At 44.4% G+C, this 12439-nt stretch overlaps 1 protein-coding gene across 1 annotated transcript in view; it reads right to left on the bottom strand.

Moving 5' to 3' along the window:
• Positions 1-4435: 4435 nt before the first annotated feature.
• The window catches only part of Eaf1 (ELL associated factor 1), a 13315-nt gene continuing 5311 nt past the window's right edge, over positions 4436-12439 (bottom strand). Inside the window, exons 4-6 of the mRNA XM_021641720.2 lie at positions 10666-10865; positions 8478-8711; positions 4436-7513 (exon numbers count right to left, since the gene is read on the bottom strand). Coding sequence (XP_021497395.1) covers positions 7467-7513; positions 8478-8711; positions 10666-10865 — 481 coding nt within the window. The 3' untranslated portion in view covers positions 4436-7466. The remainder of the gene's footprint in view (positions 7514-8477; positions 8712-10665; positions 10866-12439) is intronic.

Genomic DNA, 12439 nt, shown 5'->3' with positions numbered 1-12439 from the left:
TAATAAAATTAGAAATGAAAATGGGGACATGACAACAGACACTGAGGAAATCCAGAGAATCATAAGGGCATTCTTAAAAAAAAAGAAATGGCTTTTCTTGACACATACCACTCACCAAAGTTAATTCAAGATCAGATAAGCAATTTAAACAGACCTATAACCCCTACTGAAATAGAAGCAGTCATTAAAAGTCTTCAAACCAAAAATCAAGCAAACAAACGAAAACAAAACAAAACAGAAATACACACTGGGAAAAAAGACAGCATCATCAATAAACATTGCTGGTCAAACTGGATGGCTGCATTTAGGAGAATCCAGGTAGATCTATACTTATCACTGCACAAAACTCAATTCCAAATGAACCAAAGACCTCAACATAAAAACCAGATGCACTGAACCTAACAGAAGAGAAAGTGGCGACTATCCCTGAATTCATTTGCACAGGAAAAGACTATGTGAGCAGAACACCATTAATTAGCACAGGAACTAAGATCAACAATAAATGGGACCTCATGAAACTGAAAAGTTTCTGCACAGCAAAAAATACCATCCTTTGGGACAAAGTGGAAGCCTGCTATTGTGGATATAAATGTTTTTGTTTTGGTCCCAGGTGTGGGATATGGGACTGATTGCGATGGTCCACAGCAGCAGACTATTTGCTTTATGTGTGCTCTGAGAGGAACTCTTTGCCAGCTGCAGATAGTTTGAATCGGAGGACTCTGGAGAGAGGATAAATGCCAGAGCCAAGAGAGTGGCAACAAGAAAGAACAAGGCTGCTCCTGCTTCCCCCTTGCTGCTCCTAGTTGTTGTTGTGAAACAAGAAGATGGAGATCTCCTGAAACGAGGATTGGACTGGCTCCAAGGAACCCGACCCTGACCATCAGGAAGCAGCTAAGAAAGAACTGCAACCCATCCCACTAACCCTTTCTCTCTCCTACCCGGTTTTGAGGTGTTGGAAGGGATTGGAGTGGAGTAGGGAGAAGATAGGAGAAATATAAATAAGAGTTTTTAAAAACTATTGCCTACAGTCTACAGAATGGGAAATTTTATTTTTACCCAACTACACATCCTATAGAGGGTTACTAACAAAATATATAAAAAACTCAAAAGACAAAGTGTCAAGAAAACAATTAACCAAATTAAAAATGGGATACAGATCTAAATAAAGAATTCTCAAAAGGGAACAAAATGGTGAAGAAACATTTAGTGTTCAACATCCTTAGCCCAAGATCCACGGAACAAGTGACAGCTCATGATGTTGAGGCTATAAAGAGGAACACTCATACATTGCTAGCAGAAGTGCAAATTCATCTAGCTACTATGGAGATCAGTGTGGTGGTTCCTCAGGAAGACGTGAATCAATCTGCCTCAGATCCAGTACCCAACTCTTGGTCATAGACCTAAAGGCTGCTTCACCCTGCCACAGAGAGACCTCTGCTCAACCGTGTTTACTGCTACTCTATATTCACAATATGCAGTTACTGCAAACAACCTAGACGTTCCTCAACAGAACGGATAAAGAAAAAGTGGCACAGTTGCACAATAGAGTATCACTGAGCCGTTAAAAAAAATGGTATCATGAATCTGCAGTAAATGGCTGGAACTAGAAAAAAAACATCCTGAGTGAAGGGGTATCCCAGACCCAGAAAAATAAATATGGTATGTATTTGCTTATATGTGGCTATTAGCTGGTGCCAACACACAGCCTTCCCCTACGTTCCAGCGTCTTCGGTACAGGAAGGTACTCTGCACACTATCAAAAGAGAAACACCAGAATAGCCACAGACCTTTATCTACAATGGTGTATATATGATAGAGTAATGGTGGTGTGAAACTTGTGGGAGCAACCAATAAGGGATTTGACTTAAGGTCCATTTCATGAGATGTAACCAATACCCAACACTGCTTGGGTGACCAAGAATCCAAGAGTAGAGAGCCCAGGGTCCTTGGGGAAAATCAAATACTACTGTTCTAAACAACCCCCAAAATGTAACAGTAAAATGGTTCTTAATGGCTGGGCAGTGGTGGCACACAACTTTCATCTCAGTGCTCGGGAGGCAGAGGCAGGTGGATTTCTGTGTTTAAAGCCAGCCTGATCTACAGAGTGAATTTCAGGAGAGCCTGGACTACACAGGAACCCTGTCTTGAAAGAAAGGAAGGATTCCCAATGACATTCTGCCATACTTACAGATCAGGGTCTTGCTCATCTATCACCAGAGGAGATGGGAATAGAGAGACCCACAGTGTGATTTCACAGAGATTTCAGTGTGAAATCTGTGAACACAGCCCTAAATGGGATGTTATCATCTAATCCTTCCCTCTCAGAGCTCAAGCCAGGACACTGAGGAAAAAAAGACCCTCTAAGTCAACATGATCAAAAATGAAATGAACTCACAGAGACTGAGGCAGCATGCACGGGGCCTGGGTGTGTGAATAAGTGAGTCTGATTCTTGTGCCTTCTCTTGGGTTCTTTTCCTTCTGTTGGTTTGTCTTGTCCAACTCTGAAGTGATTTTTGTTTTATATTATATTTTATTTTGTTATACCTTTACTATGGTAAAGGTTAACAACTGAAATGTCATTTATACCATCTGAAGTGATTTTTGTTTTATATTATTGTTTTGTTTTGTTACACCTTTACTATGGTAAAGATTGACAATTGACCTGTCATTTACACCAGCTGGGAGAGGAAAAGTCAGTTTTCTCCAATAGAGCTAATATACTCTAGGTGTACTAACCACTCCTCATGTTCAGTAGTTGACCAACATATGATGGACTCCACACTTTGGTTACAGTTTGGTGGGTTTTGTTTTTTTGTTTTCTTTTTTTCTTTTTTCTTTTTGGAGATGGTTGTATTGGGTTTTGTTTTTGAGAAAGAACTTAAAGTTGGGTGTTTAGGGAGGGGGAAAGGATCTGGAAAAACTTGGTGAAGAGGAAATATGATAAAATATACTTAAATTTAACGATTGTTTTAAATAAAAATTAAAAAGCAAAAAGAAAGGAAGGAAAATAGAAGCCCTGTATAGCCCAGCTCCAAGGCCACGCCACTCCTGGTGGTAATGCATGCTCGAATAGAAGTCTACCCAGCTGAGTCAAAGGAAAGCACTGTGCTGGGGGCAGCTGGGATGCCCAAGGTCAGAGGACAGATGGCAGAAAAGGTCCCTTCACCAGCAAAGCTGGTAGCAATCTGGATCTAGTTAGTGACTGCAGCACCATGGGAGGGAGAAGGAATTCCCACTGCTGCAGTTGAAAACAGCCCTGTGGGCACCCAGGAACCCACCTGCTGTCCAAGCAGGTCTTGAGGCTGTGAGCTTTGACCTCTGCAGTGCGTCATTTCTGCTCCGTGTTGGCCTGTCACTGGGCTCGGAGATGAAGCCCCATGCTCTGATGCCCCGCTCCCCAGAGTGAAGTCAGTTCTGTGGGGACTCTGTTTCAGCGGTTCTCAACCTTCCTAATATTGTGACCCCTTAGTACAGTTCATGTTGTGGTGACCCCCAACCATAAAATTATTTTCATTGCGACTTCATAAACGTAATTTTGCTAATAGGAATTATATTGTAAATATGTGCTTTTAGATGGACTTAGGACTCCTATGAGTGGGCTGTTTGACTCCCAAAGGGGCTGAGGCTCACAGGCTGAGAAATGCTACTACAGGGGTTCTCTGATGCCTGACGAAATCTAGTTTTAGATGTTGATTCTGCAGGTATTAATCTAGTAGCCAAGTGTCAAAGGGCCGTGCAGGGCACTGGGTTCCACAGGGGTGCAGGAGCGCTGGGCCAGGTTTCAGGTCTCCATCGTGGACAGTCCATTTCACTCCCGTAAGTGGGAAGTGCCTTCCCCCACGCCTGCCTGGAGTTGAGGGGCGGCTGCTGCGGGCAACCCTGCCCCTCCCGCATCGATGGGTCTCGTTTTGGTGCAGTAACTGCAGGCTCTTCTCACTCCAGCAGTCTGTGAAGACTCCTGTGACGAGGTGTTCGATTGGGTGTGTACGGGAGAAGCACTGACTAGCAGACGAACTCAGCTGCTGTCGTTATCCAGCCTGAACTTCACCTTTTTTTTTTAATGAGTTTTGCTTTCATGTAAATATATCTGTGTAACATGTGCACACAGTGCATACCAGGACCACAAGGAAATGTTTGATCCTCTGCAGCTAGAGATACAGATAATTGTTAGCTGTTGTGCTCAGAGTCAAGTCTAGTTCCCCTAGAAGGGCAGTCAAAGCTCTCCATGGCCAAGCCATCTCTCCAGTCCCCTCACCCTCATACCTTTTTAAATCCAAAATCCATCTTTTAAATGTTAGATCTTCTTAAGGTGAACTTCATGACACAAAGTCAAAAGGAATCAAGTTAATCCATTAGACTTAAGCATAAAGGCGTCATAAAGAACCCTATTTTACAAAGATTTTCAATTTAAAGAAAAAAACCCGAGACATTAATATATTGTTGACCTTCATTTTTATTTAAATATATTCACCTTCAAAGGGAGGAAGCTACACAGCAAATATTTTATATAAATGTAAACATGCAGGTCTACATCAGAATTAAGCAAAATAAAATTTTAGGCACAAGATTTTAAATATTAAAGGAGATAAGGAATCTAAGACTGAAATAACAGGAAACAAAGACATACATTTCCTAACATTTGAGTTGGTCTTTGAAGCTACTGTTTAAGGCCTGAGTTTCAGAAAGTCTATGTTCCTTGCCAAGTGGAAAGATCCAGCTTGGCTGTTAATACATAGCTATAAAACAAATAATTCTCTTTCAAAATAATGCAATAAATATCACACACACACACGAGCTAAACCATACTCTGAGAAAAGGGAAGGAAGGATTTGGAACTTTCAAGTTTCCCTATTACTAGAGCACACCACCCACAGAGAAGATTATTCTGCTACAGAAAGACACTAACCAGTGGTATTATTACAAACCTCTAGTTTATCTGTATTGCGTTTTCCCATTGCTTTCAAAGATTGCCATGGCATCTCTGTAGAATTAGTCCTTCCACCTTACCTAAGTGGCCAACATTGCATAGAGCAAATAAAAGGTCATTTAAAATTCAGTAGAGACCTGTGTGGGTTTCTCAGCTTTGCCTCAATGCCTGCAATGTTCCCCTACATCCTTCACTACTTAGTTGTCTCAGCCTCTTCACCAACTAGGCTAGGAGCACCTGCATGTCCAGTTCCGTGATGACAGCCCCTACTTCTGAGGCGCTAACACCAACCAAAGATCAGGTAGGAGAAAGGCAGTTTGTATGTTCATCAGAGCATACCCATAGGTTGAAAAAAATGAAGAGTGTGTAAAGATGGTGCCTCAAGAGCTCTGGTAAGAGGTTTAGAGTGGGCAAAGAGGAGGGGACAGTAAAGGCACAGACAGGAAGGAAGTCCTTTGGTTGGCATAAGGATACCCCTGAGAAGCCATCCAGGAGACTACATTCTGGATTTCAAAATACAGCTTTCTTACTCTGGGAGGGGATGGGTGGGAGGGAACGGAACCACCCAAAGATTTGTGTGAAGAGCAGACACGGGAGCCGACTGAAGAATGACATGTGGTGCTGGGCAGGCCAGGTGACGGGGTAGTCTGGGGCTCAAAAGCTCCATGCCACATGCAAGTACTTCCTATAGAAAGTCACTGACCAGCATGCCAGCACCAAGTTCTGTCTCCACAAACCAAGGCTTTTGGGGAAAAGCTGGGCAAAGGGAGACTTATATAGGCATTTTTAGTTCAAGTTCCTGGAGCCTGTCCCAGTTTGAACAGGTTAAGAGCAGAAAAACAATTCAATTCCCACATCCAGTGACAACTGAAGTCACCCTACCACAACCTTCTCCTTCCCTGAGCTGTCATTACCAAAGATTCATAAAGCAATTATCAGTTTTCCAGAAACAGGTTCCCACCTGTCACTGGATCCACTGAGCATCTCCCACCTTCCACCATCTGAGACCTAGCACAGGGGACCAGTGTGTGCCCTGTGCCTGAGCTTTGGCCAGAGTGCTGTAGATGGCTGGATAATGGTCTCTGCCCCATCTCAGCTCACATCAGTCTTGGTGTGAATCAACAGTTGACTCTAACCGGAGCTCCTACCATGGACCATCCATTTCCTTTCTAGGTCCAGACCACCCTCCTCCACTAGCTCGGGAGGAAAAGAGTGTGTGAGTGGAGGAACGGAGGAAAGAAAAGCATTATTAATGTCTTAAAGCAATGACAAATTTCCTAGTATATATTCATTCATACTATAAAGATGGCAGCCACATTTAAGTCACCACATACTTCCATACTTCCTCAGTGTGGAACATTCACTAGTGACCAGTTTCCAGCAAGAACAATCATTTGGAAATGGCACACTGCTAAAGGCCATCTTGTGATTCTCTTCTATAAAAATACCAATCAGACTGGGAGTCAGGCACAACAGCAGCATGAAAGCACAAACAGAGCTTAAGAAGAAATGTTCTGTACTGCAGAACTCCTGTTTGGGTTCCCATCTGTGAAGGCTTGCTGCTGGTTCCTCTGTTCAGGATTCTTCACTGCATCCATCTTTGATCCCCACCCTCTGCTGACATCCATGGAATGAGGAACAACCTAGGGATGGATCCACGGGAAACCAAAGCCTCAGGGGAGCTGAGGATGTGTGTCAGTGTGGTGGCTGCTACTTTATCTGCTTACTCTGCCTCACATATGCAGGAACAGCGTGAGTCTGAATTCAAGTTGAACGCCAGCATCACTTTTGTCTTTTGGACTCCAACGGAAAGTTCCGTGCAGCAGAATCTGACGGCAGCAATTGTTCATATGAGGAAGTAGTGAGCAAGCCTGCCCCAGGGGAGGTGACTGGCCATTCCTTGCTGTATACTTCCTTTTCCTAACTGGGCTGGGCTGAGCTATTGGCTCTCCAGCACGCTCACGCGCGCGCGCACGCACACACACACACACACACACACACAACCCAACTGACCCAAAGACTCTGCCAAGGCCAGCTTCTATGGTCTTGTCAAACTGGGTCACACAAAAGTTCCTTAACACTTTGTGTCAACCATGCAAAGTGGTCTTAATATATTTCTATGACACAGTTTGAGGATCCCCTTTCCTCCCATACCCCTCAAAGACTTTGTTTTACTGAAGAGACTCCCTGACCACACTGAGGGCTGCTGAATTACTGGCCTGATGAAGACATGAGCTTTGACTGACCTAGACCCGTGGGGCATTGGCCTGTTTTTCATTAATAGTGTTAACCAAATAAAACAGAACTGTTAGTTCTCCTAGAGATCCACTTAAACTCTGAAACAAGAACTTATTCAAGAATTACACGAGAAAAATCACCCACCACCACCAAGTTAAAGACTGAGTATCTGAGTACTTCCAGGCCTTCACTCCGCCTACGGGCTCTGCTCCGCAACATCCTATGACATGGAGTCCAGGCAGAAGTAGCTGGGTCTTGCAGCGTGTTTGCGTACCAGAAAACAGATTTCAAAAGGCAGGTGCTAGTCATCACTGTCACTGCCAGACTCACTTAACTGCAGGTCATTTCCTACGAAAGAAAACAAAACCAAGCTGAAAGCCTGCTAATGACTTACTGTTAAGGCTCCTCAGCCTTCTCCACTCTCCATGCATAGCTCATGGCACTTTAATATGCTCATATTTTGACTCACTTAAAACATAAAGACTTCCTTAAAATTCTTTGGCTGGCTGCTCTGCTACCACATCACAGTACAAGCTTGCTAATCAGGGCTAGAGATATGGTTCAAAGGTTAAAAGCACTTGTTGCTCTTGCAAAAGACCCAGGTTGGATTCCCAGCACCCACATGGTGGCTGACAACCATTTGTAACTCCAGTTCCAGGGGAGCCAATGGCCTTTCTGACTCCTTAGGTACCAAGGCATTGTACAGCCCTGTCAGAAGGAACTAACCAGCCTGGAATGTGCATAGTGCTGAGACTAATAAACAATGTCTGCCTGAGCCACACTGCAGAGTTAACAAGGTCTGCAACCCCACCTCCACTGCCAGGCCTTCCAGCTCCTCAAAGGAAGACAACCAGGAGAGAGACCATTCACAATGCAAGTTTCCAGAGACAGAGAAAGAGAGCAGAATTGCCCCACTCTCAAACAAAGCCAGCTTTATTCTGGCTTTCCTCTGTTTTATATCAACTGTAGTAAAAGTTACCCAAACATGGTAACATTCCTTCCTTTCTTTTGCCAAAGGCTAGGTGTCCAAATAGAGGTGATAGGTTAACTTTTACAGGCCAGGAGGGAGGCAATGGAGGCAGGCCATGTATTAAACCTGGTATACTGAAAACCAACGAGCCTACACAATCAAGTTTAAGCATTCAGAAATCACAGCCACAAGTAAAGGGAAAAAGAAAGAAACCAGTCTGTCCTGGTCAACACCCCTTCCTGTGTACTTTATAGGTTCATGTACTTTATAGGTTCTAACACCTGGTAACAGACGCTGCACACAGCCCTCCCTGCCTCAGCTGACAAAGGAGGAAACACTTACTGAGCGTGTTCATGAGCTGAGAGCTTCCTTGGGGCCGGCTGGTTCCATTGGCGACTGCAGGCCTGCTGTTGTAGGGCTGCTGGTGTGAAGGCTGGGGAGGGGAGGCTGGGCCGTTGTCCTCTCCTCCACTGCTGGAGCTGTCATCATCACTTCCAGAGGAGCTCTCGGAGTCGGAGGAGCTGCTCCCACTGCTGCTGCTCATCTGCTCGATAATCTCGACCTCAGCCCTCAGCTCTGCAAAGACATGGCTCAGGGATGAGAGGAGGCTTCTACAAACAGCGAGCGGACAAAACCAACTGAGGGATTCCAATCCTCCCTGCTTCCCGAGAAAGCACACTGAGCCCCCAAACAGACAGGAAGACCTACTCTGTCTCCAGGGCTGATGGGAATACTGAATTCACCAAAATAAACAAAAGGTAGACCTGTTTCAGAGTGACTCTTCTGCATAAAAAAACACATCAAGCTTATTAATCATTTCCTTAAATGAATCTCTGATCTGGGTGTGGTGTGCGCCGTAATGCTAGCAGTCGGGTAGTAGAGTTAGGAAGATCTTGAATTCAAGACCAGCCTGGGTTACAGAGGGAGGCTGTGGTATAGACAAGCAAACAAATATGAGTTATTGTTATAAAAAACAAACAAGCAACAACAACAACAACAACAAAAAAAAAACAAGTGAAAAGTATAGAAAAACATTTATCTAACGTGGAAGACTGGGGCTTAGTTTGGATCCTCCTGTTTCTCTCTGTTGTAGTGATAAAAAACTCTGACAGAAGCACTGAGCAAGGATTTATCCTGGCTCACAGTTCCAGGTACAGCCTGTAAGGGAAGTGACAGAGGCAGGAGCTTGAGGCACTGAGCCACTCTACATCACAGTCAAGAGCAGAGCGACCGAAGCCTGTGCTTGCTCACTTTCTCCTCTTCATGGGAACGGTGCTGCACACTTGAGTGCATTTTCCTACCTCAATCAGACAATCCCTCAAAGCCACACCCTGAGGCTGAATAACCCTTCACAGGAGTGCCCAGAGCCTTGTCCCTAGGCACCCTGTCAAGCCAACAACATCACCACTGCTGAAGAGTGGTCAATGTAGATGGATTGTCTAAGCCAAGAAAAAAAATGGCTGGATACCTGAGTCAGCCCGAGACCTTTCTGACTCCCACGGAAGCCCGGGAGACACACCCTGGCCAGGGAAGGCAAATGCTGCAATGTCATTCGCTCTTTTGACTCTCACACATTTGATTCATGGTTGTGCTTGTCAGGTTCTGCATTCTTCATGGATGTAAAGTAGAGGTGAAAAAAACATGTTTTCTCTAACCAATCCAGTGTCCCCGAATACATACACGGAGGGAACATCACAGCAGCTATAAATTTTCCTGTCCAAACACCACCATGGCCTTACATGGCTATGGCTCTTTTAAGTGTGACTGGCAACAACTGGCTACTTGACCCAATTCCTATTACACTACAGTGGAAAGGTCCACAATGGCATTCTAGAATCAGAAAGGGAAAATAATCAAGAGGTGTAGCAGCTGCTCAAAGCTCAGGGTGACTGTTTGTGAGAAGGCAGGATTTCTACAGGATGAGAAAGGCAAACTCGCAGGAACACGCCTTCAACCCCTCCTGTTTTTAACTATTAGGGATTGCATCTATCTGTTCCACAAATGTGAAATATAATGCTGAGTCCCACAGTGTCTGAGAGTCTGGTAAGCTTGTCTTGACTCGGCAAAAGAAAGGCCCAAGCCAGACCTCTAAGTCCCCTGGGCCAGATTTCATCCCACTGGCCTCTCAGGGCCTTTCAGAATTACTTGCTTTGGGACAGCAAAGAGCATCTAACCCTGGCATTTTAAGAGTTCTCTTAATAAAGCAATTACATTTGCATACATAAATGAGTAGATGAGCTCAGAAGTTCTACCTGGGAGTCTTAAAGCCCTGTAAAGCTTTGGCTGACAGTGACACTTATTTAAACCCTAAGCTTCTAAGAAGAATGCTGCCAAGACAATCATACTCAAGCAACCACTCCTGGATTCATTCTTGCCAAATGATGTATGTGATAAAGTCTCAGCCCTCAGCCGCTCCAGAGCAAGGAACTCTGGTGAAATGGCTGTAAGGTAGTGAGCTCTGTGCGCTCCTCAGAGGAGGAGGTGTGACCCTTGCCCTACCCCGTGTGCTAGCCTGGCCCTGGCTCTCTACCTCTTTTGATGTCATCCAGCTGGGGCTCAGGAGAGGGGTTATCCTTCAAGGGAGAAGTTTTGGGTCCAGCTGGAGGCTTCGTCGGGGCTCGGAATGGCATGGGTGGTGGTGGAGGGGGTGGCTGTGGTGGCTGTGATGGCTGTGGGGGTCGAGTAGGCTGCTGTTCCATTCGGGCTTGGATTTTACTGCTCCCCTCAGCTCTGAAATTAAACCAAGAGGCAAAACAGTATTTCTCAAGATGAGCAAGCACACGGGCAGTGTCTGCAAAATGTCATCTTTGTAGCTTCACCATGAGAATGCATTCAACATCCGCATGTCAACTGCATACCAGAACTGTATTACACGTCAGTGACAGCCAACAAAATGACCCTCTGATTCCAAAGAGCTTGCTATTTTTTTTTTCCCTGAGTCAGAGTCTAGCTATGTCCTCCAGGACAGCCTCAGCCTAGAATTCAAGATCCTTTGCCCTCCCTCAGCCTTCCAGGAGCCAAAATTACAGATGTGCCACATCCAGTATAAGCTAAGCAAGGAGATAAAACACAGACACAATATGTACATAAGGTCTGTAAACATTAAATGTCTACAGGTTTCAGAATAAACTAGATTATGAACTAGCCTAGTGTTTAAACTTTAGCATCTGCACAAATCCCCTGGAGGTACCTGCAGGCTCTGACCTAGTAAGTCTGGAGATTCTGTGAGCATAACAAGCATCCAAGAGCTACGCTGCTAGTCCCCAAACCACAGAGTAAGAGGGACAAAGCACCACCCAGTGTCGCAGCAGCAGCAGCTTTACTAGAGGCCTTGATGCAAGGCGACAAAGGGGCAGGACAGACGCAGGCACTCCGCCTGGGCTGGGGTCTCAGCTCTAGCAGTCAAATTAGGTAAATCACAATTTCTGTAATCCCCAGTCTCATCCCCTCCCTCGAAGGGAGCGGCAGCTTTCTAAATTACTGGTAAAGATTAGGTAGCCCACCTAAAGCATCGGCATATTGGCCCATCATCTCAATAAAGAGGCGCTGTTTCCTTTTCTAGTGAAATGAGTGAAAGAAAAATGGAAACAGAAGTCAAGTTGTAATAGTCTCTCAAAATTTAATTAGTGGACTTGTGACTTAGCTTAGTGTAAGAGCACTCACCTACCACGTGCACAGCTCTGGGTCGGATGCCATGTACCCTCCCACACAAGAACCTTAATCACCATCTGCAGTGTATTTATATAGTGAACTGACTTTCAAAAAAACTCCAATGTTGAATGACCTATTAAGAAATTTCACTATTTAAAAAATTAGGACACATTTTATTTTTGTAATTATTTTTAAATTATATTTTTATTTATACTATGTCTTCTACCACGTGGTCCTGAAGACTGAACTCAGGTCGCCTGACTTGGTGGCAAACACCTTTATGCACTGAGCAATCTTGCAACACCGTTTTTTGTTTTTGTTTTGAGACAGGGTCTCATGTAACTCAGACTAGCTTCCAACTCACTATGTAGCTGCAGATGGCCTTGAACTCTTGATCCTGCTGCCTCTAACTTTCAAATGTTGGGAGTACAGGTATGATCCACCATACTTGGTTGCCAAGGTTTTATTTTGATAGTACAGTCACTTCAAGTATATCCTAATTTACAAAGCAGTAATTTCCTCTAATAAAGTTATGCAATTATTTTGTAATTTTAAGTCTATACATATAATAAATCGATGACCCCCTACTTGGTAGTATAAGAGCAATTAAGAGACTGACAAAACTGGCTCAATTCTAAGTACCTTGATTTCCC

The sequence above is a fragment of the Meriones unguiculatus genome, chromosome 9 (assembly GCF_030254825.1).
Source record: "Meriones unguiculatus strain TT.TT164.6M chromosome 9, Bangor_MerUng_6.1, whole genome shotgun sequence".
Classification (NCBI taxonomy): Eukaryota; Metazoa; Chordata; class Mammalia; order Rodentia; family Muridae; genus Meriones; species Meriones unguiculatus.
This window is presented reverse-complemented; position numbering and strand designations above follow the sequence as displayed.